At 36.9% G+C, this 26053-nt stretch overlaps 1 protein-coding gene across 5 annotated transcripts; it reads right to left on the bottom strand.

The window, feature by feature from the left end:
• Positions 1 to 636: 636 nt before the first annotated feature.
• On the bottom strand, positions 637 to 24879 carry IPT2 (tRNAisopentenyltransferase 2). 5 transcript variants are annotated; one of them, XR_005483423.2, is made up of 12 exons: positions 24634 to 24877; positions 24441 to 24520; positions 23436 to 23504; positions 22017 to 22086; positions 21810 to 21931; positions 11061 to 11135; positions 10439 to 10849; positions 3848 to 3923; positions 3581 to 3738; positions 2853 to 3017; positions 1277 to 1497; positions 637 to 1101 (listed from the first exon to the last, which is right to left on the bottom strand). XR_005483423.2 is itself a non-coding variant. In XM_039039202.2 (11 exons), the coding sequence occupies exons 1-10, from the start codon at positions 24857 to 24859 to the stop codon at positions 2874 to 2876; spliced, it is 1431 nt and encodes a 476-aa protein (XP_038895130.1). In that variant the 5' UTR covers positions 24860 to 24877; the 3' UTR covers positions 637 to 1101; positions 2853 to 2873. The 5 variants fall into 5 exon arrangements, 3 of the variants coding, with proteins under 3 accessions (XP_038895130.1, XP_038895131.1, XP_038895129.1); XR_016531444.1 differs by lacking the exon at positions 1277 to 1497 and having other exon boundaries at positions 2853 to 3030; positions 24634 to 24879; XM_039039202.2 differs by lacking the exon at positions 1277 to 1497.
• Between the last annotated feature and the right edge of the window lie 1174 nt (positions 24880 to 26053).

Raw genomic sequence — 26053 nt, 5'->3', positions numbered from 1 at the left:
CAGAAACAAGAACTTATTTGATAATCATTTCTTGTTTCTTGTATTTTTTCTTGACATTTTATCTTATTTTATAGTTTAAATAATTTAATTATAAAAAATAAAAAATATATAGCCTGCATTAAATTATAAAAAAGAATTATAAAACATTTACATTATCAAATACACACAAATCTCGATGCAAAACTAACAACTATAATACAATTGCTTTTATCATTCATATGTTGCTAAAGTTTATTTTGGAATATTATTTATCACTCACATTTATCTTAAATATTGTTGACTCAAATTCGACCCAATTATATTTTTACGTAAATGTTGTGGTTATAAAACATTGAAGTGGACCTAATTGAATGTCTTAGTAAACAAAAAAATTATATATTATAAAATTCCAATCAATTTCGAATGTACTAAAATTAATAAATTTAAATTTAAAATAATATATAAACATGCATATTACAAAATTTAAAATGTAAAATTCAAAATTTATTTGAATAATATATATTGAAATTTTGCCAATATATATATATTAGAAAAATTAAAATTCAAAATTAAATTAAATATATAAATATACAAAAAATAATAGAAAAATAATATATAAAAGAAAGAAAGAAATGCAAAAGAGATCTAGCCAAATTAATATAGAAAAGAATAAAATATAAAAATAATAATAATAATAAAATGAACTTGTAGCCCTAGGAATTGAACTTTTGTCAATTGAACCCAAGACAAAAGTTTAGCCCATGGATGAGGCTTGAGCATGCCTCACTACCAACCAGCCAAGCCAACTTTTTATTTCACGCAAATATATAAAATGGAAATTCGGCCTCTCTTCGCTGTGTGAATAAGGTCTTAGTACGTATGGCCATTCTGGATGGGTCGCAATAGGTTTTGACCAATCACAATCCATCACCATCTTGTTCGCTTCCAATTGATGACGGCTATTAAATAAGTGTTGATCTAAGTCCTTGTGCTGGGGCTCGACTCCCAAACCGTACGTGAGTTGCCTCGTATAGCTCTTCCTAAGAACTTAAAGCCCGGCCGACTTTCATTGTTGCAACCTTTGCATTTCCTGTTGAGATCCCAAGTCTCCAAGTGGGCGCTCTTGAAACAAAACATGGAGAAACGACTTTTGTTAGTTCATCAAATTTGATCCAATTTTTAGAAACGTTTCTCAAATTTTAGAAAAAAGAAACGGAAACAGTTATCAAACAAGTTAATTTCTTAAAAAGAATGAAAAACAGAAACAAGAAACAAGAAACAAGAAACGTTAACCGACCCTTTTATGCTTCAAATAACTATGTGCCAACTAAAAATAGTTCAATGTTTCTCTACTATATGCCTCAATGTCTAATCCGCCCAAGTGAATAGATCTCTGCTATCTTGTCACCAATCAAATGAGCATCATCATTTTTTGCTTTAAAAAGGAGTAGAATCAGATTATTGTTAGTGTAAACTGGCTCCAACAACAATCGCTCCACCAATATCATCCAGTCTTGCCTACAAGTTAAGAGAACCTTAAATTAAATAAATAAATAAATAAAAATCCAAGCCCAAATTTTTTCTTCACTCTTAAAGAGTATGCTTGTCTCAAGAAGTCAGTGAAATTAGGAGGTGTTTGGAGTAAGAGTTATGAATTCTAAGGAGTTATGAACTCCTAAAGTCCACATGAATAAGTTAATAAGATATAAAATTGATATAAAATTAATGTTTTTTAATAATAAAACCCACCAACTCTGGAGGGATGACTTATCATGTATAAATTGATAATGATTTGCGAAAAATAAGATACATGAGGAACCAATTCAAAGGGGCTTCGACAATATCAAATTAAAACTTTTCCTCTTTTTGTGTGTAACTGAGAAAGTTAAAATAAAATGAATAATAAATTACATAGATCCTCTGCTTGCTTAATTTGTAAAATTAAGGTCTAATTTAGTAACTATTAATTTTTTAATTTTAGTTTTCAAAAATTAAGTCTAAAAACACTCTTTTCATCTCTAGGTCTTTTGTTTTTATATCTACTTTTTATCCATATTTTTAAAAACCAAGTCAAAATTTAAAACTAAAAAAAAGTTTTTAAAAACTTGTTTTTGTTTTTAGATTTTAGTTAAAAACTCTACTTTTGTATTGATAAGAAAATGGGAGATTATATGCTTCATTTTTAAGGAAAAAAAAAAAAACAAAAAAAAACAAAATAATTATCAAAGAGCCTAAAATATCAAATTATTGAAAATAAATTTTCTAAAAAAAATCTGATTTTTGAATATTCATTTAAAATGCCGAAAACAAGCATTACTTTAAAACATTTTGAAAAAGTAATTGAATTTGGGTTGAATTTAAACTACAAGTTCCTAAACTAATTAGAAATAAAAATAAACTTAACTATATTAAAGTAATCAAACAAATAATTAAGATGACATTTTAAATTAATCTAAAATCTAAACATTTTAATTAAATACAACAAAATATTTAACAAACTATCTAAATCTTCTCAAACCTACCCTCCAAACACAGACTTTGTTGCACTCCAAATATAGTTTTGTTAAATCTAGACTATCTAAACCCTTAGTTTAATCCCTCAAATTTAACATTTTTTTTTTAGGTTTAAGATTCCAAAACCTGTGGGCGATATGTCCACTAAAAGGGTAACAGTATCCTAGAAGGGCCCGAAAAAAGGAGCAAAAAAATCAGAAACCAAGAGACGGCTCATTATAAACTAGGCTTATGCAGTTCGACTCTTAAGAGCCTAAATTACATTTGATTGAATCTAAAGGGTTAACATTTTTTTTTTTCCTAAAATCTAAAGGGTTAATAAAAAGTCAAAAAACAATGCCAATACTACTTTGCATTACCAAAACTGCAAGCCATAAGAGCTACTCTTGAGGAGATAGTTTCTGTTGCAGCAAGGAAAGCGCTTCACACTTCTTCTTAAGCCGATACATTCGTTTCCGATGCGTGCGACCTTGATTGTGTTGTTCCCATTCATGTGCTCCTCTTAATACTTTATTCCCACAAGCCTGTACAAATCAACTACTTTCAGGAATATGTTAAACAGGTGGTATTCAATTCTTCTTTATTCTTTTGTATGGGAAAAGTGTTTGAAATGTTGTGCTTTCATGCAGTTTCAACAATATTTATGTAAGAATATAGAAGATTAAAGATGATGTCAACTATGCCATTCAATGGTTTTTGCTAATTATTCAGTGTAGAGAATACTTTGAAGCAACAATATATTGCTCATTTTCCCAGCTTTTTACCATTTTATTCTTTGTTAAATCACTGATTGACCCAAAGCTTAACCTAATCGGTGAAAGTAAATTTAATATTATATCAACACTCTCCATCACTTGTGTGGGCTCAAAAATATGTAGAAGACCCAACGAGTGAATCAATATTAATTGAGAGGAAATAACAATGCATGGGTTTGAGCACAGTACTTCATGGATCACCTGTTTTGATACCATGTTAAATAATCGATGACTCAGAAGCTTAAGCAAATGACTATTTTGTAGCAGAAAACTATCTTCAATTTTAAAATGCAAAAGTAAATAGGAACACACCCAACCCAATATTATATTACCTGGCATATATACTGTGTCCACACGTCCTTCTTGATTGTTTGCCCTGAGTTATGCGGGTTCATTGTCTCAGTCGCTGAACAACCATCTTTAAGGAAAGACCTAATTATGTGGACTGCAGGTTCAACGACTTGTGCAGTCCACGAATCCTCCACTTTGGCTAGGCATTTGAAATAGCAGGTGTTCAGGATAATGGATCAGGCAAGAGGAAGCTTATAAAATAATTAATTAAATAAATAATAAACTTAAGATCATTACAGAAGTTATACATGTTATATATTCCGTGGAATCAACATAGTGGATCTTCCATCCAAACAAAGTCTCCAGCCTCCTTAGCTGCCTCCTCTGAAACCAACAAATAACACTTCATACAGAAAGTATTGGATAAAAACATACCTGTACCGTTTTAATGCATGTACTTATACATATATTTAGAATTTAGGCCTATATAGATCTCTAAGCTTTTTTGAGGAAACCAAGGGATTTCCTTCATTGTCGTTGAAGATCCGCTCATTCCCCTCACACCAAAGATTCCAAAAGGAGGGACATATTGGAGGCAAGCCAGAGAGTTTTTCTTTCTTCTTTAAAAGGATATCCAACAAAAATTAAAGCAAAAAGATCGTGGATATTTCCAGGCATGGCCATGCTCCAGCCGAAGCCTTCCAACATGTGGTTCCAATACTTTTTAACAAGGACAAAAGCTAAAAGAGATGAAACTGTGATTCTGCATTTTCTCTATGAAGGGAAAAGAAGAAAGAAAGGCATTCTCCTTCGAAGGCTAAGCTCCCACAGGAAAGTTCTCATTTTTTGGGTAGGAACCTTTCCAAATGACTGTAAGTACATACCAATCCGCGGTCTCTAAGTTATATACCATTTAAAAATTTTGATCCTAATATTCTCATTCTTAAAATAAAAAATAAAAAACTAGAGAGACAGAAATACGTTTTTTACTACCTGAACTTTTAGGTTTGTGTCTATTTGATTCATGATTCATGAACATTTAAAATGTGCCGAATAGATCCTCAAACTTTCAATTTTGTATCTAATAAGTCTAGTCCCTGAGCTTTAAAAAGTGTCTAATAGATTCTTGAATTTTAACATTTATGTCCATTATAAACTTTAGAAAACATTTAATAGATTCTTAAAGTATCAGTTTTATGTCTTATAAATCCTTAAAGTTTTCAATTTTGTATCGAATAGGTCCTTGACCCATTCAACATATTCTTTAAAATCCACGTATCTACTATATATATAAGTAAAAATTTAAGGTTCTATTAGACATAATATTCAATTTTACAGCCAATATATCAATTACAATTAATTTTTTTAAAATAAATTGAATATATCACGGGCATGTGAGATATAATATTGAAAGTTTAAGGACCTATTCGACAAAAAATTTTAAGTTTAGAAACTTATTAAATACAAAATTGAAAGCTCAGAAACCTATTAGACAATTTTAAACTTCATCCCCAAGTAAGTCTTCCGTAGCATGTTGCCAAGTCAACTTTCCCTACTTAGCAAACCCAAATTCCCTACACTTCATCCCTAAGTAAGTCTTCCGTAGCATGTTGCCAAGTCAACTTCCTTAATTCAAGAAACTCAACTAGCTCCCTACTCCACTTCGAACAGCATACTGTTTACTCAGTCATTTTGTTCCTCTGAAAATGCCCACCAAGTTTGGACAAGAGTTACAACCTCAGCAGATCACGCCCTCATCTCAAAGGTCTGCTAACAGGTTGTCTATGCGCACCCGAGCTTCAGCCCCCTGTCTGCCCCGTGTGCACGCCTGCACATCCGTGCGTGCATGCGGGGTGAGCGATATACTTGAGGTGGAGATAATCAGTGGGTGGCTGACATCTTCACAAGCCACAGGGTAGCATGGCATGCCTTGGCACACAGCCAAGACAGGTGGGCCTCGGAAGGGCATTAATACACCAACGGGCATGGGTGGACACATGGTACCGGGATGGGCATTGGTTGGCGCAAAGGCATGCACGGGCATGGTCGGACACAACAAGGTAGCAAGTGTTGGGAAGGCCTTGGCGCGCGCTAGGCAGCGCTAGCATGGGCGCAGGCGCACACGGTGGGCGTGTGCATGCAGCAACATGCGCACGAGCGCGACAGAAAAGGGCTGACGCTCGGGCTCATACAAACAATCCTGTCAGCAAACCTTTAAGATGAAGGCGTGAACTGCTGAGGCTATAACTCTTCTCCAAACTTAATGGGCATTTTCAAAGGAGCAAAATGACCGAGTAAACAATATGTTGTTCGGAGTGGAGTAGGCAGCAAGTCAAGTTCCTTGAATTAAGGAAGTTGACTTGGCAACATGCTATTATTAGCATGGAAGCCTTATTTGGGGCGGAAGGGTAGGGAATTCGGGTTTGCTAAATTTAGCTTCTCCACTTCTCCAAGTTTCTCAACTTTCCTAGAGAATAGGAAAAGTAGTTTGTAAATACTTGTATAAATAGGGGACAAGTCCTTCATTTGGATCATCTCACTCCACACGTTAGAGTTGTAAGAAATTTATTTTGGAGAGAATAAAGAGAAAAGCAAGGGACAGTTCCCCTTGGCCAAATGTGTGCTTGTGTGCTACTTGTATTCTAGTTTTAAGGTGTCCACGACGATCCCAGGATGTGAGTAGGCTAAACTCAAAGACATGAACCTCTTAGACTGCACGAGGTATCCTTAGTACAAGCCTCACAACTCCAAATTGAAAACATCACAAAGACCCTCACCAAGTAGACATAGCTACAGAAACAATGACAAAACTCTCTTTATAAAGAAATTAACCATCCAAAGAAAACAACTAAATTACGAACTTATTTGAATAGGATATGTTCTATAGGTTGTACAATTGTGTCCTTGAGTTCTAAAGAAAACAATTAAATTTGACATATTAGGAACTGTGGGACTTGTACTTAAAAACCTTCCTTAGATCAACAAGAGTAGGGTCTTCATTTTCATATTTCTTCACCAAACATGAAACCTTTTTATCATCTCCATATTAATATCAGTTTGGCTCCTATCACACACTCACATAACTCTTTCCCACAATAATCAGTTAGGGGGAGAAGTGCCAGATCTATTAGATGAAGACATTAGTATTTCTTTTCTAAAGTATTACCATCGCTAACATCACCATTAATAAGGGGAAGGGACCCACCTTCCAATTAACTTCATGGCTACCACCATCTAGGCTGTACTGCACCTTCCCATTTATAGAATCCTTACTAATTATCAATTTCCTTAGATGCCGTAATGGAAGATAAAAAACAGAGAGGAAGAAGAGGAGAAGAGGGGAAAAAAGGGACAGCTAAAACGAAGTTAACCACCCACCTCCAGAAAAAGTAATATTTCTCCATTTATATAGTCTCAATTGAACTTTTTCCAACACAGGAATTCAGGATAAAATATATTAGCTTACCTAGATAGTCCTAGGCCAGATTCCCAGCTTACAGCCCCAAAACTGACAGCAAAGAACAAGCTCAACTTCCCTCTTCTCAGTGTGTGAACCCACGGCAAAAGACTTTAAAGAGTGATTCATAACTCCTCAAGAAGCTCAAAACCATCGATTAAGTTGTACAAGTTTTTAGCTTCCCTCATCCAAGGCATATAACAAAAAAGAAAAGTGTCATTTGCAAACTAAAGGTGGGATATATAGACCTCATCCTTGCCTATAAAGAAGCCTTCAATCAAACCCTCCTAAACTAAGACGATCAGCCACCAAAACAAGAAGAAAAGAAGATAAAGCATCACCATTGACTTTACTACTTGGTCCACCACAAGCCATGATTAAGTAAGCTTAGTTACACAGCTACGACCCTAAAACATGAGCTCCATTTGTCCACTAACAGTTCTCAAAACCTTTAACTTCCAGAATGTTAATGAGAACTCCCAATTAACTTCGACATAGGTCTTCGCCTTCTCCATATCGAGTTCTAAGAGCACCCTCATTCTTTTCTTGCACCTCCACTAGTATACTGCTTACTTCATTTGACACCAAATTCAGATTGATAATCAATCAGATAGTAATAAAGGTGGATTGTAAAGAAAAAATAGTTCCGAAAATTCTCTATGCTATGGTGTAAGGTGGTGAAAAGCATACATGGAAGTGGTTCTCATAACTGGCACACATCCGGTAAATTCCGAGAGGGGAGAACGAATGGCTCAGGAATCGACTGGTTTCGAGCGGACTCCCAAAGAGAACCTAAGAGACCTAATCCTCAGAATGTGCAAAACCGAAGCCTCAAAAGTCCTTGGATTAATATATCTCGAGGGTGGTTGCAAGTTGAAAAGTTTGCTTCCTTCAAACTTGGTTGTGGAACAAGAATCTCTTTTTTGGAATGACATATGGCTAAATTCATCTTCATTGAGCTCTTTTTTTTTTCTCTTTTTGGAAAGGAAACAAGGCTTTCATTGAAATAATGAATGAATCTTCATCGAGCTCTTTGTTTCCAAGGTAGCCCATATTGCCTCAATTTCGAATGGAGTAGTTCTAATTATTTGGACTTGAATACTCTCTCCTGGTCTATCAATTTTATTGGAGTCTTAGAGGGTCGAAAAGCAGTTGAAAGTCTAAATAAAAGAAGTTGGAAGCTTCAGGTCAGTTTTCTGTCAAATCTTTATTCAAGCACCTGGCTGCCTACTTTTCCATGGATTCAAGGCTGTACAAAGCTTTGTGGAAATCAAGTTGTCCAAGAAGAATTAACATCAGAATTTGGGTTATGATTTTTGGAGCTCTTAATTGCTGGTGCCTTAAAAAGAAGCTCACAGGCCACTCATTATTACCCTAAATTTGCCCTTTGTGCATGGAAAATGGGGAAGACTGCCAGCATTTATGCTTTGGGTGTAGTTTTTCAAAACATTTTGGAGAAAGTTACTCTCTGTTTAATTTGCAGTGGGTGTCGTGCAATGCTTTCAAAGAGAATGTAATTCAGATTTCAGTGGAGCCTTCTTTGAAAGCTCTTCCTCACCTTTTTGTGGGTGAATGGAGTTATGTGATTCTCTCATAAAATTGGTTTGAAAGGAACCAACGAATTTTTCAAGGCAAATCCCTTCCTTTGATTTTGTCGTTATGAGATTGTTTGAGTCAAGCTTCTTCATGGTGCTCTCTTTCCAAATTCTTCATGGGCCTTCTTTAAGATTACCAATGGCATTGAGCGATCCTTCAGAAACTTCTTATGATCTGGCCGCAGGGACAAAAAAACATCTCACCTTCTTAGATGGGATCGCCTCAATAAACCATTAGATGAAGGGGGGTTGGGAATTATTGACATCAATCAGCACACCAAAGCCCTACTTGCCAAATGGTTTTGGTGTTTTCACCTTGAAAAGGACTCTCTCTGGCGTATTTTGATTAAGGCCAGATATGGCTCTCAGCATTACAACTTTGAGGCATCTGTTGGCAGGCCATCTTCTTCTAGAAGTCCTCGGAAGTACATTCTCCCACAAAAGGACCTCATCTATGGCAACATCTGGTACAACATTGGTAATGGCACTTCAACATCCTTCTGGCAAGATATTTGGCTTGGTGATTCCCCCCTCAAACAGGTCTTTCCAAAGCTTTATCATTTGGCGGGTACCAAAGAGGCATCTGTGAAGGAAGTGTGGAATATTGAACACAACACCTAGAGGATGAATTTTAGAAGACTCCTAAAGGATGATGAAATTCTTGAATGGGCCGAATTCACTCATCTTGTCCCAAACCTGCCACATACTGACTGTGAGGATGTATGGACATGGAAACTTGAGCCTAAAGGCTTCACTACAAAACCCCTATACACTCACCTCATTTCCATCACACCTGCCTCTTCAGAATCATTATTCAAGGCGATTTGGAGTTGCCCTTGCCCGAGAAAAGTCAAATTCCTTCTTTGGGAAGTGTCCCATACTTGCCTTAATACTATGGATAGGCTCCAAAAGCGTCGTCCTTGGATTAGCCTCTCTCCCTCTTGGTGCTGCCTCTGCCAGCAGTATAATGAATCTGTACAGCATGTGCTCATTGACTGCCCTTTCACTAGCAAGATTTGGTACGAGATTTTGGAGGCTTTCAACTGGTCTATGGTTCTCCCTCATGTTACTCAAAGCTGGCATCGTTTGATGGTATGTCACATCCCTTTCAAAGCTTCTAAAGGTCGTTTATGGCTGAGCATCATCAGTGCTGTTTTGTGGAAAATATGGGAAAAAAGGAACTCTTGAATCTTCCAAGGAATTTCTTGATCGATAAAGAACATTATAGACATTTTCATTCAATCTGTTTTTATGTTTTGTGTAAAGATTTACCGACTATTAGTCATATTTTTCCTTTATCGCTAACTGGAAACATTTTTGTATAACCAAAAACCTCTGAAGGAGGTCCTATGATCATTTGTACCCTTTGGATATTTCATTCAATCAATGAAATTGTTTCTTATCCAAAAAAAAAAAAAAAGATATTAACTTAAATTGGAATGCATTTATTTCTTCTTAACTAAGCTTGTTTGGTTTGTTAAAGATTTGGTCTAGTTATCTTATTGTACTTTCATTTGTTGTTAAGCTTCCTTTTGTTTCATATCTTGTACTTTGAGCATTAGACTCATTTCCTTCAAAAATTTTATAAATACCCACCAACTACTAATTAAAGCCCTGATTGTTCAAAAACTACTTTAAATATAAAAACCAAAGAAATTGGCAACTAAAAGTACTTTTTGAAAAACAGAAAATACGAAACAAATTGGTCATCAAATGGACAATAAATAACAGATTCCTTCTCGATCCATATTGATATTTGCATTTGAAAAACATGTTCACTTCTCTGACAGAATCACATCAGAGAAGAGAAAAAAAAAAAGGAAGTTCACAGATAGATATTCACATACCTGACGACGAACCAGTCTTCTAGTATTCAACTTTACATTATCTATAGCTTCTTTCAGTAGCAAACTGGGTTGGCCATCACTTGGTGAATTTGGGATTGACCTCATATTCTCTTTCAAAATCTCATTGCACTCCATCAAATTTTTTGGACTAAACCCAGCACTATCATCTTCGCATCTACCTTTGGGTACATGATATCTCAGAAACTCCTCAAACTCCCGAACACCAATAGCTTGACGTAATCCTCTAGTATAGTTTGCATTTGGATTGTAAATGTCATAGACCTCATCAAGTAATCCAGCAGTCATCATGCTGTCAACTCTAGAATTAACATGTCCATCAAGTTGTGGAACAGAAGCATCGACACATATCAAGCAGCAATTGTATCTGAAATTATCAGCTTGACCCCAATTCTGCCCTGCCACATGCAATATTACACCATGTATTAAAAGATATGGGTTTAGTAACATTCAAGGACTTACGCATGCAATGTGAAATGAAGAATGAATAATCTAAAGAAAAGAAACTTATTTTAGAAGTCCAAGCATCAAGGAAGAACTAAAAGGAGGGCATGCACAAACATATTACCATAATCACATAGCTCAATGGAAAGAAGATTCATACCTCAGCAGCCTTTCCTTGAAAAAGTATACTGGGAAGAACGCCAGTGCGGTAATACAAACTCAGGTATTGATTTATCTGCAACATATTCAATGTCGAATGAAAACAAATCAAAAGTTGGGTAGGATATTCTGTTAATTTGTGCAAGATTAAGTAGTGCACCATATGACGAAGGGTTTTTGGGTTATTTGCACAGAAAGAAGGAAGGAATCATAGTTGTATTTCAATGGCAGAAGCACGAGCAACATGTTGAATGATATTGGGCATTGAACCTTTGACAGAAAAATAAACCCCCCCCCCCCAAAAAAAAAAGCTAAACAATGTTGAAAGTCCCCATATTCTAGGTTAGTTTTTAGGCCATGCTACTTAAAAGACCTTTATCTAAATATATATATATATATATATATAATACCAACTTTCATTGAGAAAAAAATAAAAAGAATTAAAAGGCATAAAAAAATCAAGCCACAAAAAAGAACATCCTAGAGAAGGGCTCCAATCAAACAAAATATAAGACCAAGTGAAAAATAACAATAGGAATTCATCAACGAAGTTCAAAGAGAAACCAAGAACATCACAAAGGAAAACATCCAAAGACTCCCTCTCAATCCTCCGATGTTATTTCTCTCACCCCAAATACCCCATGACAAAACACACACCCCACTTTCATAAAAAACTCCTCACTCAAAACTGCGAAGGGAGGAGGAACTCCTTAATCACACTCCTAAAAGCTCTGTGTTGAGCTATCAGAATGTCAAATCCCCTGAAAAAATAGTTCCATACTGATAGCTTGTAGAAATACAAGTTATTGTTCTCTTAAAGTTTGAATAATTAGAGCCAAATAATGAGAAACGTATTCATTTTAGTAGAAAAACACATAAAATTACTTATATGCGTTCAATACATACAAAAGTATCCTTTTAAGAGAAAAATGCACTACTAATGTTTGATAACGTAGGAATCGTAGATTTTTCACTAAATGTTGCAAAGAAGCCAACGCAGGAAGCATGCATTGGAACCAAGGGGACGCAAGAAGATACATTTCACTCGTGCACTTAACGTCAAATCTCAATTTGCAGCAATGTTGTTGAGGCGACCCGGGCACGCGCCTTAGGTGAGAAGCAAGGCGCCCAGGGGCCTGTGCGCCTCGTATGTGGCTGGGGCAAGCGAGTTGAGTGAGGCGCTCGCCCCGTGGTGCCTTGCAGCACCTTGTGCCTTGGCCAAGGCGTGCGCCTGAGTTATATTTAGATTTGTTTCCTTTTCTTTTTTTTTTTTTTTACTTTAAACTAATACGATGTTATAACCTAAAGCCCACGAAAAAAAGCCCACCATAGCCATGCAACCTAATATTATATAGCCATCTGTGATCATGCAAAAATAAAAAAGGAAAACGTGTTTGTGACTCTTCCAATTCTCCTCATTTACGTTTGCTGTTTTCTGCAAAGTTTGAAATACTTCTTCTCATCGTTAGTTTCTGAAGAACTTCCAAAAAAAAGGAAAAACTTTTCAACTTCTTAATCTTGGCTGCACTTCTTAGGGTTAAATATCACAGAAAAAGATTAGTGTTTTTCTTTTTCCCTTTCATTCTTCTTCCTTCCGGCACATTCTGATCTGAGTGGATTCATTTAACAAATAAAAATCAGTTCTTTTCCCCTTTTTATTATTCTTCTTTCCGGAAAATTGTTTTCTAAAAAGGTTAGATTTTTTTTTTCGTGATTTTCGGCAGAATCAGAATGGAAATTCTTTTTCAAAAAACCAATTTTTCGGTTTGTGGTTTTCCGGCAGATTCTTCAACTTGTTTTTTGAAAAAGGTTAGGTTATTGTTTTTGCGGCAAATTCTTCAATATTTTTCTAAGAAAGGTTAGTTCTTTTGGGTTTATTTTCATTTTTTTTAAAGCTTTTTTGTTTATTTTTAATTTTAAAAAAGTTGAAAACTTGAAAGTTGAAACCGATTGTAGTGTTTTTTTTTTTCCCTTCCATTCTTCTTTCCAGCAGATTCTGATCTGAGTGGATACTTTAAAAAATAAAAACCATTTCTTTTCTCCTCTTTTATTAATCTTCTTTCCGCAAATAGTTTTTTAAAAAGTTTTGTCTTTTCTTTTTTGGGGGGACCTTAGTATAGTGATTTTCGGCAGAATCAGAGTGGAATTTTTTTAATTAAAAAAAACCAATTTTTTGGTTTGTGGTTTTCCAGTAGACTCTTCAACTTGGTTTGTGTTTTTAAAGTTTTTTTATTTAAACCGATTTGAGTTTTTTTTGGTAAGCTAAGTTATAAAATTATAGATTTATAGCATAGCAGACAGTAGCACTAGGTAGATTTTTAAGGTGTTGTTTCTTTTCTTTCTTTTATAATAGGATGGGAGAGCAAAAACGCAAACATCCCGGTTGGCAATATATGATATTAGAAAATGAAAAGGATACGAATACGTGCAAATGTATGTTTTGCGGAAAAATCACGAAGGGTGGGATTTGTCGGGCAACACAACACTTAGTTAATGAAAACCGAAATGTTAAAGCATGCTTAAAATGTCCACCTAATGTAAGAGAGGAAATGAAGGAGTATCAAATGAAGACAAAAGCAAAGAGGGAGGAAAGTAATGCCCTCCCAGACTATGGTGCTTATGATTTGAATATTATTGATGGAGATGAGATGGAGATGGAGGATGAGATGGAAGTTGGTGAATCAAGTACCAGAACATCTAGAAAATGAGCAATTCAATTGCAATCGCAAGCAAAACCCCCACGAACAAAGGGAGCAATGGATAATTTTGTGTAACCAAATCCAACAAAGGTTGCTGATGATCGGAATAGACTAGAGAAGTTGAAGCAATCAACCATCATCGAAAGATACAACAAAGAAGGTAGAGATGCAACAGTTCAGTTTTTCATGTGTTGGATTTATCATGCGTTGTTCTACTTCCTTCAAAATACAATTCAGTTGAAAAGTTTTCAAGTAATGATTGGAGCCATAGGACAATTTGGGCCTGGGTTGATACCTCCTTCTTATCACGAGGCAAGAGTAACATGTTTGAGAAAGAAAGTAGAACACACAAAAAAAAGTAATGAGCAACTATGAGATTGAATGGAAAAGAAATTGTTGCTCGTTGATGTTTGATGGGTGGACTGGTAGAAGAGATAGGACCTTAGTAAACTTTTTAGTACATTCTGCTGCTGGGACATTATTTTTGGAATCAATTGATGCATCTTCCTACATCAAAACTGGAGAAAAATGGTTTGAACTATTGGAGGGCATGGTGGAAAAGATAGGAAAAGAAAAAATTATCCAAGTTGTGACCGATAATGCCTCAAACTATATCCTAACTGGCAAATATTTGGAAGCAAAGCGACCACATTTATATTGGATATCATGTGCTGCCCACTGTTTAGATTTGATATTAGAGGACATTGGGAAGATTGATCCGATCAAAAGATGTCTTAAAAGGGTTGTATCACTTAATAGTTTTATTTATAATCACTTGTACGTACTGAACATGATGAGGGAGTTCGCCAATCAACATGAATTAGTAAGACCGGTGGTTACACGTTTTGCAACGTCGTTTTTTACCCTAGCAAGTATCCACGGGAATAAAGCTAATTTGAGAAAGATGTTTATTTCTGAGAAATGGATTACTTCCAAATGGGCAAAAGATCCAAAGGGAAAGAGAGCAACCGACACCGTTTTGATGTCATCCTTTTCAAACTCAATGGTCTATACTTTAAAGGCATTCAGACCCTTAGTTCGAGTATTTAGACTTGTCGATGGTGATAAACCTGTAATGGGATATATTTATGAGGCTATGGATAGGGCATCATTAAGCGTGGATTTAATGATAGTGAGATGAAGTACAAGCCGATCTAGGAGATCATTGATAGAAGATGGGATTTCAAACTTCACCGACCTTTACATGCTATTGGATATTATTTGAATCCATCACTTTTCTATGACCACAAGGATAGAATTACTCAAGATGTTGAACTCATGAATGGCCTTCTTAAAATTGTGCAAAGATTGATATCATCTATTAGTGTCAAAATCAATGCACAGTGGAGTTAGAATTATATTCTGAAGCTAAAGACATGTTCGGCATTGATTTAGCAATCAACACGAGGAAAGTTAAAGACGCCAGGTAAGGACATTCCCTACTACATTAATAATATACAAGTATATTTAATATTAATGTTCTAAATCATGTCAAAATGTGTGAACAGCATCATGGCGGGCTCTTTATGGTGGTAGTACTCCAATTTTGCAAAAATTAGTCATGAGAGTCCTTAATCTAACATGTAGTGCTTTTGGGTGTGAGGCGCAATTGGAGTGTTTTTTAATACGTATGTGATTATTTTGTTTTCTACATTATTATTTTAAGATTTAAAATATATTTATAACTCTATATTGGTTAATAATTTGTAGATTCATACAAAAAAAGAGAAACTGATTGGAGCAGAAGTGCTTAAATGATTTGGTTTATATAAAGTATAATCAAGCACTTAAAGATCACTTTGATCTAAAGCATCAACTTGATCCAATCTCCTTAGATCATATTGACGAGAGTAATGAATGGCTGATCGGAACATTGGATGAAGAAAATAATGAAGTTGAAGTTGACAATAAGCTAGTTTTTTATGACGGGGACCTCACATGGGGAGATGTGGCTCGTGCTAGTGGCATTAGAGAACCCATCACGTACACTAGATCAAAAGGAAGGTCAACTGCCTCTGCCACCACTTCTAAAGTTCAAGAGCAAAGACCAACTATACAAGTGGTTAGTGATGAAGATGACGACGATGAGGAAGAATTAGACATTGAGAAGGCCAATGGCCAAAGAGAGGCAATGGACGAAACCTTAGATTTAGATGGGGAGGATGATGATGAGTTTGACATTTGATCATGATTTAAACTTTTACTTTTAGAGTTTTGTTCATTTTTATTGATTAGATTACTATTATTAGTCTTTGAGGCTTTGACATTTGCATACAAATTTATGTTCTACTTCTACATATATTATTTATTTATTTATTTATTTATTTATTCATTCATTGCACCTCGCTTTGCTCGAGCGTCGCCTCTCGCCTTGAGGCAATCAAGGGACTTGTCGTCTTGAGGTGCGCCTTGCGCTTTGAAAACACTGCTTGCAGTATGGGTAACCTGACAAGCAGCATCTAAGTTGATCAGAATGGCAGGTTGCTACAGCAAGGCATGGAATTTAATGTCATCAAATCACAAGTTGTTGAAGCCCAACGCCTAGAAAAGGAGATGTTGCCCACATGAAAAAGAATTAGTTAGTTAGAAAGTCATAAAGTCAGACACTTAGGAGTAGAACATAAAGCTTTTTGGGCAGTCAAAAAGCTCAACTTGGATTTGGATATAGCAGAAGATGCTAGAAAACTACAATTGAACGAGTTAAATGATTGGAGACTCGATGCGTATGAGAACGCGACGATCTATAAGGAGAAGACTAAGCGTTGGCATGACCAACGCATCTGTAAGAAAATTCTTTTTGTTGGACAAAAAGTCTTGCTCTTTAATTCACGTCTGCATTTGTTTCCAGGAAAGTTGAAATCTCATTGGTCTGGGCCTTTCATCATAAAAGAAATCTTTCCTCATGGGTCGATCGAGCTGACTAGAGAAGATGGATCAAACCCCTTCAAAGTCAATGGGTAGGGAGTAAAACCCTACTTTGAAAGAGAGGGCGAGCGAAGCAAAACTTCCATCGATTTATGTGAGCCTGCTTGATGCTCACGTCAAAGCCATCACTGCATCGGAAGCTGAGAATCACATTCCAGGGACGCTTCTTTAATTTGTTAACTTGTTTGGTTTGGAGAATGATTTTGTGATTTTTGAGACTGAATTCCTTTGTTTGCTTGCCAAAAGAGAACCAAAAACACAGCTAACGCTTAACTGTTCAGAGCTAACGCATAGCTATGCGTTGGAGTAGAACTAGCTATTACATTAGGGGAATACACCACTCAAGTGGTGCACTGTCCCATGCATGTCTCTTCAGTTGCGCATTTAATGAGCCAACTTGAGGGCACGTGTGAATGACACGCGTTGCCTCTCTCTCTCTCTCTCCCCTTCTCTCTCCTCGCATCTGGCTATTTAAACGAACCCTCTTCATTTTCTTCTTCTTCTTCTACTTCTCATCTCAAACTAAAACCCCCCTAGCATCCCCTTCGTTTAGACTTCTCCCATTCCCGTGACCTGAGGGATTACCTGCGCTAACAAACGTAGAGCAATTTAACACCCCCTGCTCAAATTGGTCCTGACTTCTCTGCGTCTGTTGGCACAAGTAATCCCTCAGAGCAACGTTCTGACGCTGAGGTGTAGCTTGTTACATATGAAACACCTCGAGAGATGTCGCGATTGGTGTAAGTTGGGCTTGGATGAACTCTTTGAAGTCATCCATGTTAAAGCTAGCAAAAGATGATATTGGAAGATTGGCATGAGATTCAAGCTTCTGCTACGAGTTTTCCCGCATCTCACCAACTGGACTTTATGAATTTTGGGCATTGTTGATTCCAAGCCCATTTGGTTCATAGATGGTCGCAGGGAGGTTAAATTGGGTTAGCAGAGAGTGGTTTGGTGAATGCGGCGGGCTTACTATCTCACCAACCAGGTCCCTTTACATTTTATCATAGGCTTTTGGATCTGTTGGCTCATCGACAGGAGGTACGAGTTGGGTTGATTTTGAAGGTCTTGAGGAGGAGGCAGCAAGATAAGGTCTTCTTCCATGTGTTCAACTTCTTCAGGGAAAAGAGGAAGGTTTAAGTACACAAATTCGGACTCTTCGTTCTCTAACACAAGCTCAGCCTCGGATTCTCCGTTAAAGGAGGCTTCATTGCTTTGTTATTCTTCAGAAGTCTCAACGCGTCTTCTTTTCCTTTCACGTTTTGAAGGCTAAGACTTGGAGGTTTTGGGTTTTGGTGGAAGGTCTGGCTAACACGACAATCCTCTCATCAAACGCCAAATTAGAACCAAGTCCATTAGGCCTTCCACTTCTTCAAAATCATCCTCCACGGGGATGCCTACTCACTCACACAACGCGTAGATCAACCACAGAAAATATACTTGGTCACGTGGTTCTCCCTTAATGCTTTTAATCTGCTCTGCGATGATCTGTCCGTCGTCAAGTGGGATGCATTGCATGATGCAGTAAGTGGCTAGCACCCTCTCTCTCGACATTGTTTCATCATGCAAGGTAGGCATAATTCTGTTCTTGACAACATATAACCATAAGTGTGGGGGAGAACGTTATTGGCCAAAGTCATAACGCCTGTTGTTGAGATTTGCCAACTGCTTCCCAGCTTCGCTACGACTCGGATTGCATCCTCTAAGTGTTGGGGAGTTGGCTGCTCAATGATGCGATTGCCTTCAACGTCGGGGTTGTTTAACGCATTGAAAACTTCATTAATAATTCTTGGAGAGAAACGAACTATTATGTCTTCCACTAACGCCGCATTCTTTTACTCATTAAACTCACTGCTGTAGAAGGTTCGGACGAGATTTGGCCAGATTCTTGTGGGGTTGACACAAAGTTGACGTTCGCCCATTACGTCAACTGTTTCTGGTATAAACTCTAGCAGTGGATGGCGTTCAGGGAAGAAACCTTTCTCCACTAAGATGTCTGAAAATTGTCGCTTTCTTCCTTGCTTTCTCCTTCCTGCCTCGTAGGCAACGGCTTCTTAGGCCAATGCCTTCAATTCTTTTTCCAACTCTTTCTGGAAAGCTCCTTTCCTCCACCCACTTTTGGCTGGCACATATTTCTCGAGCATGCGTTCCAGCTTGTTCAATTCAGCCGAGCTCTCCTCATGCGTTGCAACTACAGGACCAATTGCAATTTCTTCCTCCCTCTCTTCATCACTTTCTTCGGCCAATATTAATCTTCTTTTCCTCGTTGGCTGAACTATTGGCCCTTCATTCGCATCAGATTGGCGTGCCATGGATGCGTCAGGACCACCTGCCACAGGGATAGACCCTTGCAGCTGCTCTTCTTCTTCTTCTTCTTCCTTAGCCATCTCTTGGTCCAAAATAATGGCCCATCGATCGGCTTCATTCAATTCCTCTTGCAGTTGTGCTAACATCTCCTCGTTGTTGCTCAATACAGTTACCACCTTCGGACGCATCGGCTGCTCCGCACTCCGTAGTTCTTATCTCTCTTCGAGGCTGGCTAGGATGTCACCAAAGACTTCCTGTAGCCAGCTCGACTGCGCCATGTTGAGAGTCATCTTGCGGGAAGGGTTGGTCATATGGCGGTGGTGGGGAGAGAGGGCGAGTCTCAAGAAGGGTATGTGAGGAGTAGGGTGGTGATGCGTCGGGTTGATCTTCAGCCTCTATAGGGAATATGGTGGCCAAAGGTTCTACGGAGAGTGGAATTGTTCGGCGCACAACAGGGGATGGAGCAGTCCGAAGATGCTCAGGAATTGGGTCTTGTGTCGAGATGATTGGTTGGATGGTTGGGATAACAGGTGGTGGAGCAGGCTGTTTGTATGGTTTCGCATCATGCTTAGTTGCTGATGTCTTCGACGCAGGCTACCGCGTTGGCTTGGAAAGGGTTGAGGACTTGGGATTTTTAGAATTTTGGGAGACGAAAGGTTTAGGTTTTAAGGAGGCTCGGGTAGATGGAGATGAGTTGGTCGACGCCGGTTTCTTAGGAATTTGAATAAACGCCAGAGGTTGGAGTTTTGAATGGGGCTTTTTCGATGGATGGCACGGTGGTCTTAGGCTTTGGTTTGCTGGAAGCTGTTGATTTGGTGGATGTTGGGGGAGATGGAAAGGACAAAAGAAAACGAGAGGGGGACGAGAAAGAGCTCACCCGGTTGTCACCAGAAAAGCTCATTGACGCGTTTTGGCAATCAAATGCATCCGACATTGCTCCGACGAGGAAGGTGTGAACAATCTTTTAAGCTGGTCACCGGAATGGGCAAAGTCTAGACAAAGGGGATGCTCGGGAGGCTATGGTTTGAGATGAGAAGTAAAAGAAGAAGAAGAAGATGAAGAGTGTCCGTTTAAATAGCCAGACGCGAGGAGAGAGGAGAGAGAGAGAGGCAACGCGTGTCATTCGCATGTGCCCCCAAGTCGGCGCATTAAATGCATAGTTGAACAATTAATCTTTATCTTATAACGCAAAGTCTCAAAGTAAGATAAAAAAACGGCACGAGCGTAACGCAAAGATAAAAGGATTAAAATCGCCAACACATACTGACTAAACATAATAACAACTTCTTAGGGGTCGTTTGGGGCAAGGGCTATCCTAAGACTATAATAACCACCTCTTGCAACAGTAAATACTATTTTGTAGTCCCCAATCCCCCCATTTGCTACAGTATTACAATTTGCTACAGTTTTTACCATTTTACATTCATCATTTTTTATTCTTTGCTACAATATTTATTATTTCATTCTCAAACTAAAATAGTTTACACCTCAAACACATATTATTATAACCCAAACTAAAATAATCTACACCTTAAACACGAATTATTATAACCCAACTAAAATAACTTAGGACTATAATAACCAACTCCTTGCCCCAAATGCCTCCTTAATGAGTGATCTAGATCTTCTTCTACCCTCCTTACCTTCCAACAAAGGATATAAATGAACAACCCAACCGATGATAGAAATGTCCTTGACAGCATATCCAAAGTACTGATTCTTCCATGAATAACTTGTCAGACAAAGACCTTCCAGAAATTCGAGAAAACATACTCCCTTGAAGGGAAAGGGTCCAGTAGATGATGGAAGAAAGAACTAAAAGAGAAGCCCTACCATAACCTCCCTCATTTCTCTAATGGACAAAGAACAACGGATCCAAAAAGAAGAAAGAGCTCCTAGAATGAATCAAGACAATAGGAATGCAAAGATGTTCAAATGTAGATAAATGAGATAGATTAAGGAACCTACTATAAAAGGGGCAATCTCCCGACCTCTTATTCTCCCAACAAAAGGTACCATCCCCATCACCCACTACACACTCAAACCAAACCAAAAGAAAGAAAGGAGCTCCATCGTCCAATCATAAGGATGAGAACTGTACTTGCTCACAATTATCCTATTCCACATGGAACTAGACTAAAAGAGAAATAACCATTTTGCAATGCTCTATTACGGATCCTTAACTTTCCTAACTCTTAACACATCCCAACCCAACTAAGAAATTTAAAAAACACACATTGTATTTACACTCATTTCAGAACATAAACAATTCCCTGAAGTCCTAAACTGACCTAAAGTCGGTGAAAGACTAACCCCAGAAAGACATTATATTTACACTCGTTTCAGAACATAAACAAAACAAAGAGGAACTCACATAAGTATAAATATTCAACAAATACTTACTGATATGAAAAACTTAACTACGGAAAAAACATGAGCAAAAGGAAGAAGTTTAAGGTGTCCAACACCTCTTGAATGAAAAATGTGAAATGCAAAAACCTCTACAATGATTGATGATTCTAAAGGATACATTAGAGAAACCATAAACTTCCCGACACTAGGAAACCAGATCGCACAGAACAGATGACATTCAAAATTTCATGTAAAACTCTGGTTTGTCTACCACTTGTGTTTAGAGATGATTGACATTATTCTACCATTTGGTGGCTATAATTAAAGATAATCGCCCTTGAAAACCATATACTAGCCACTAGAATAGCATTGTAATTCAAATCAATCGTTCGAGTTATAAAAGTAAGACTTAACTTGTTCTCACATTCATAAGAAGGATTACACATAACATAAACTGACAGCCTTACTTTTCTGTGGTTATTAGGATGGATTCTGTTAGCTGAAACTGGATCAATCTTTTTAAGATGGTTATGGTCATACTTCAAATCATCTCTTCCCTCATCCAACTCAATACCCAGCTCTTCATCTCCTGGAAAAACATGAATAAAAAATTAATTTATACACCCGATCCATATGAATACTATTAAACATAAACCTGTAGAATTAGCAACTACCGTGATAAATGGAGCAACTTCCGCTAATATTTTCTGTAGAATCATCCAGAAGAAACGGGCTAACAAGGGCCTGCATAAGAAATAGAACATGGTAGCCTGCTGTAATAAAATGATATATAATATGAGCAAAGTCCACAAAAAAGGGTGATTAGAAGTTAAACATGAAGTCTCAAATCTCCCAAAGGAAGATAAACAGTGTTTTTAAAAACGTATGATAACACATTTTGTATCCAATGATTTGAATCAAAACGAAGGGCAAACAATTCAAATCATGGTTTTGAATGAGTAACTAAATGTACTATGTGATTCAAGATATTGAATCGTGTGACTCAATCTTGAATCAAAACGTTCTGATTCACGAATCAGTAGATTAATATATATATATATATATATATAATAAATAAAAGGCAAAATACCGTTTTCGAGTTGCAGCGTTGCTGGCGCCAAAGAAGAAAACTTTGTGAAGTAGTCGGCGACAAAAAATCACGAAACAAGCGTTCTTGTCGACGATAGAATAAAATGGAAAATAAAACTTGAGAGATAACTGATGAAGAGTGCGAAGAAAGAAAAAAGAGGAAGGATTGCTATCATGTTTCCCAATTTCTGTTGAAGAAGAAAGAGAGTCTCAAGAAAAATGGGAAAAGAAAAAAAAAACGAACTTTATATTTGAGATGCTTTGTGCGTGTTTAAATGATATTTGAATATTTTAGACTTATAGTTATAATAAGATTTTGTCCCAGACAAGCATCTCAAATCAATAGTCTTTCTATTGAGAAACTTGCCTGCAGCCCTTCCTCTTCTTTCTTCTTCCACACTCTTCATCAGTTCATCTCTCAAGTTTCATTTCCATTTTCTACTAATCGCCAACAAGAACGCTTGTTTCATGATTTTTTATCCACGCAATGTTGATACCGACCGCTCCACAAGGTTTTCTCTCGTCTTCGGCAATGCTTCAACTCAAAAATGGAATTTTGCATTTTCTCTTAGTTTTACTGATTCGTGAATAGAAATGTTTAGATTCAAGAACACGGGGCATGATACAATATCTTGAATCGTACAATACATGTAATTTCCTATTCAAAACCACGATTTAAATCGTTTTCCCTTCGTTTTGATTCAAATCATACGGTACAAATTTGTATTATATGTTAGTAACACTGAGCACACCTACTACTTCTCCAGTCAAATGATCATATTCATATTTCATGTACAATGACAAAAACTAGGTCACAAGATGATCCCCAGAAACTGTATTCTAAAATGTCAAAAACTAGTCTTACGATGTCCAAAAATTTCCTTCTGACTACATGACAACAATCTTGTACTAGAACAATTATAAGAATTTGAGCAATAAAATACTCGCTGCTTGAAGCACTCAAATTATTATATTAATCATTAGATGACTGGACATTTTCTTACCTGTATATAATAATTCGTTCCACCCACTATCATTGGCAAGCATCCACGAGAAATTATGTCATCGATAACCTGAGAAATTAAAATGCAGAAACAAGACAAAACCACATAAATAAGATTGATTATAAGGGGAAAAATCAGCCCACGCACTTCATATAAACGATAAGATTAATATGCTACAAACAGCACAGGACTGTTGACTTACTAACCTAAAAGATGGTCTCTAGACCATAAGTCAATATCCATTGTTTCTCTTCCAGTCTTTTATAACACTAATGTTTTCTTTTAAATTCTGAGTAGCCAGTTATTATGTTACTAACCACCTTCTCTTCCTACGACTCAAGTACAAATCCAATATATCCCAATTGGCCTAATTATTTGACTCGCTCTGGTTCTCCTCCTTTCCCTATATGCCGCAAGTATTGGATATGACTAAGGAGAGGCCTAGCCTTCTTCTTCTCTATGTCTGAATGAGACCAGCAACTACAGTATCATAAGAGAGTTGGTCGGGAGATTTAAGACCCGTTTGGATTGACTAAAGAAAAAAGTATTTTTCAAAAGTTCATTATTATTTAAACTCCTTTGATAAAAACAATTGTTTAAAATACACTTTAAAAGTATTTCAAAAGCTATTTTGAGTGATTGCAAAACACTTAAATTTATTTCAAAATGACTTATTTTTTAAATTGAACACTTGAAAATGTATTCCAAACAAACCATTAACTTCTTGACCTTGATTGAGGAGACTATTGACCATGTTCAGGTCTTCAGGACCAGAAGCAGAAATTGAACCTTAGTAAAAGCTCATCGACCCATATCACTGAAGAATAGCAATACAAAACTATAGTAGAATAGGACAAGTACATTTTTCGACCACGCTAGTATCTTTTCAACGGAATAGAAAATGTCAGACATCAATTTTCATCTCTTTCAATTTACATCTCAGAGAATGCGTAATGAACACTGGAAGCAAAAACCTTTTGCACCGAGACAGTATAGCTAACTTACAGGAACGGCAGAATCTCGGAAGTCTTTAGCCGTGAATTCAACGTCTGGACTCACTGTACCTAAAAGATGATGCGGGACTCCTAGATAACGAAACCCATTGGAAAACCCAAATCAGAAATCAAGAGCAATCAGGGGAAGCACGGTCGCACCAACAATTGGAAAGAATAACATACATATAGAGTAACTGACTGACCATTTTGATCTTCGGGAGGAACTTTGTTTGTGAGAACGTCCAATCCTCGATAAACCTGCATAGAGTCGGCGTTGATGATCTCGACGGGGAAGAGTGAAGCCAAGTCAATAGCGAGACGAGACTTCCCAGAACCAGTCGGCCCCATAATCACCACCACCTTCGGCATTTCTCTTCCCATGTTCGGATTTGCAGACTGCGTTGGAGTGCCTCCGTTTACAACGCTCATCGCTTCTCCGATGATTCAATTTTAGACTATTTATACGATTCAAGGGTTTTTTTCTTTTTCTTTTTCTTTTTCTTTTTTTTTTTTTTTTTTATTTTTTTGGAAAATGGCCACAAATAGCCTTAAACTATTTTATCTTTCCAAACTAGTATTTTTAGAAAATTCATTCGAATAGTTTTTTCATCTCGACTTCAATTACTAAGATTTAGGGTATATTTGAAACAGATTTTTAAGTATTTAATTTAAAAATTAAATCATTTTTTAAATTAGAGAGTTTAACAACCACTCAAAACAATTTTTCAAGTGCCTTTTTATCAAAAGTGTTTAAATCTAAATGCAATTTTTTGATAAATATTTTTTTTTCAAGTCAATCCAAATGGATCCTTAGATAAAGAAAATTAATTTTTTCGCTCCCTCGTTTTGGGCTTTCTGATGAAATTTCAATCAGATTAACACTAAGAATCTATATATTTGGGTTGTCGGTGAAATTTTGCGTAGAATAAAAAAAGATTCTATATATTTTCCAAATTTGACTTAATTATTCAGATAATTGTGGAAGCTAATATTGGGTGAAAGAGTTGAGAGCTTACTTAAATTTTTTTTTAGTATAGGTGATATTATTATACAATAACAAGAGGATCCTACAGCCCGAGATTAAGGCATCAAAGCAACAAAGCACAAGCAAAGACAGGCAATAAAACCAAAACAAAGCCAATAAGATAAACCAGAACAAAGCCAATACATAAACGCAAACTCGCAAACCACCAAGGAGAAAGCCAGAGAAAAGAACCCAAAACCCCACAAACTAAGGACAACAGCAAAACAAAGAACAACGTAAAGTTCAAAAAGAAAAAATATTCGTAAACACATTAGATAAGACCAAGAAGATCAATCCGCCAGGAAGCAGTACGAGCACAAACCGTAAAGACCATAAGGTGAACTAGAGCAGACACCGACCTCGATCAACCTCCATGTAGCCACCGATTACGCTCCTACCAGATGTAGTATATGGAAGCACACCAGAATACACGAAACAACTTACTACGCACCCCCTTACCCGACCCCATTCGGCACAACCAACTCAACTTTACATCCCAACCCTCCACCTGATGCGATGAACCCAACTGATGCAACACACTAGACCACACCTCTCTCTCAAACCCATACTCAAAAAATAAATGATCTCGCGACACCACA

Source organism: Benincasa hispida, chromosome 8 (genome assembly GCF_027475165.1).
Source record: "Benincasa hispida cultivar pf3 chromosome 8, pf3_genome.v1.1, whole genome shotgun sequence".
Lineage (NCBI taxonomy): Eukaryota > Viridiplantae > Streptophyta > Magnoliopsida > Cucurbitales > Cucurbitaceae > Benincasa > Benincasa hispida.
Note: the sequence above shows the minus strand (reverse complement) of the source record. Positions and strands in the feature narration are given on the sequence as shown.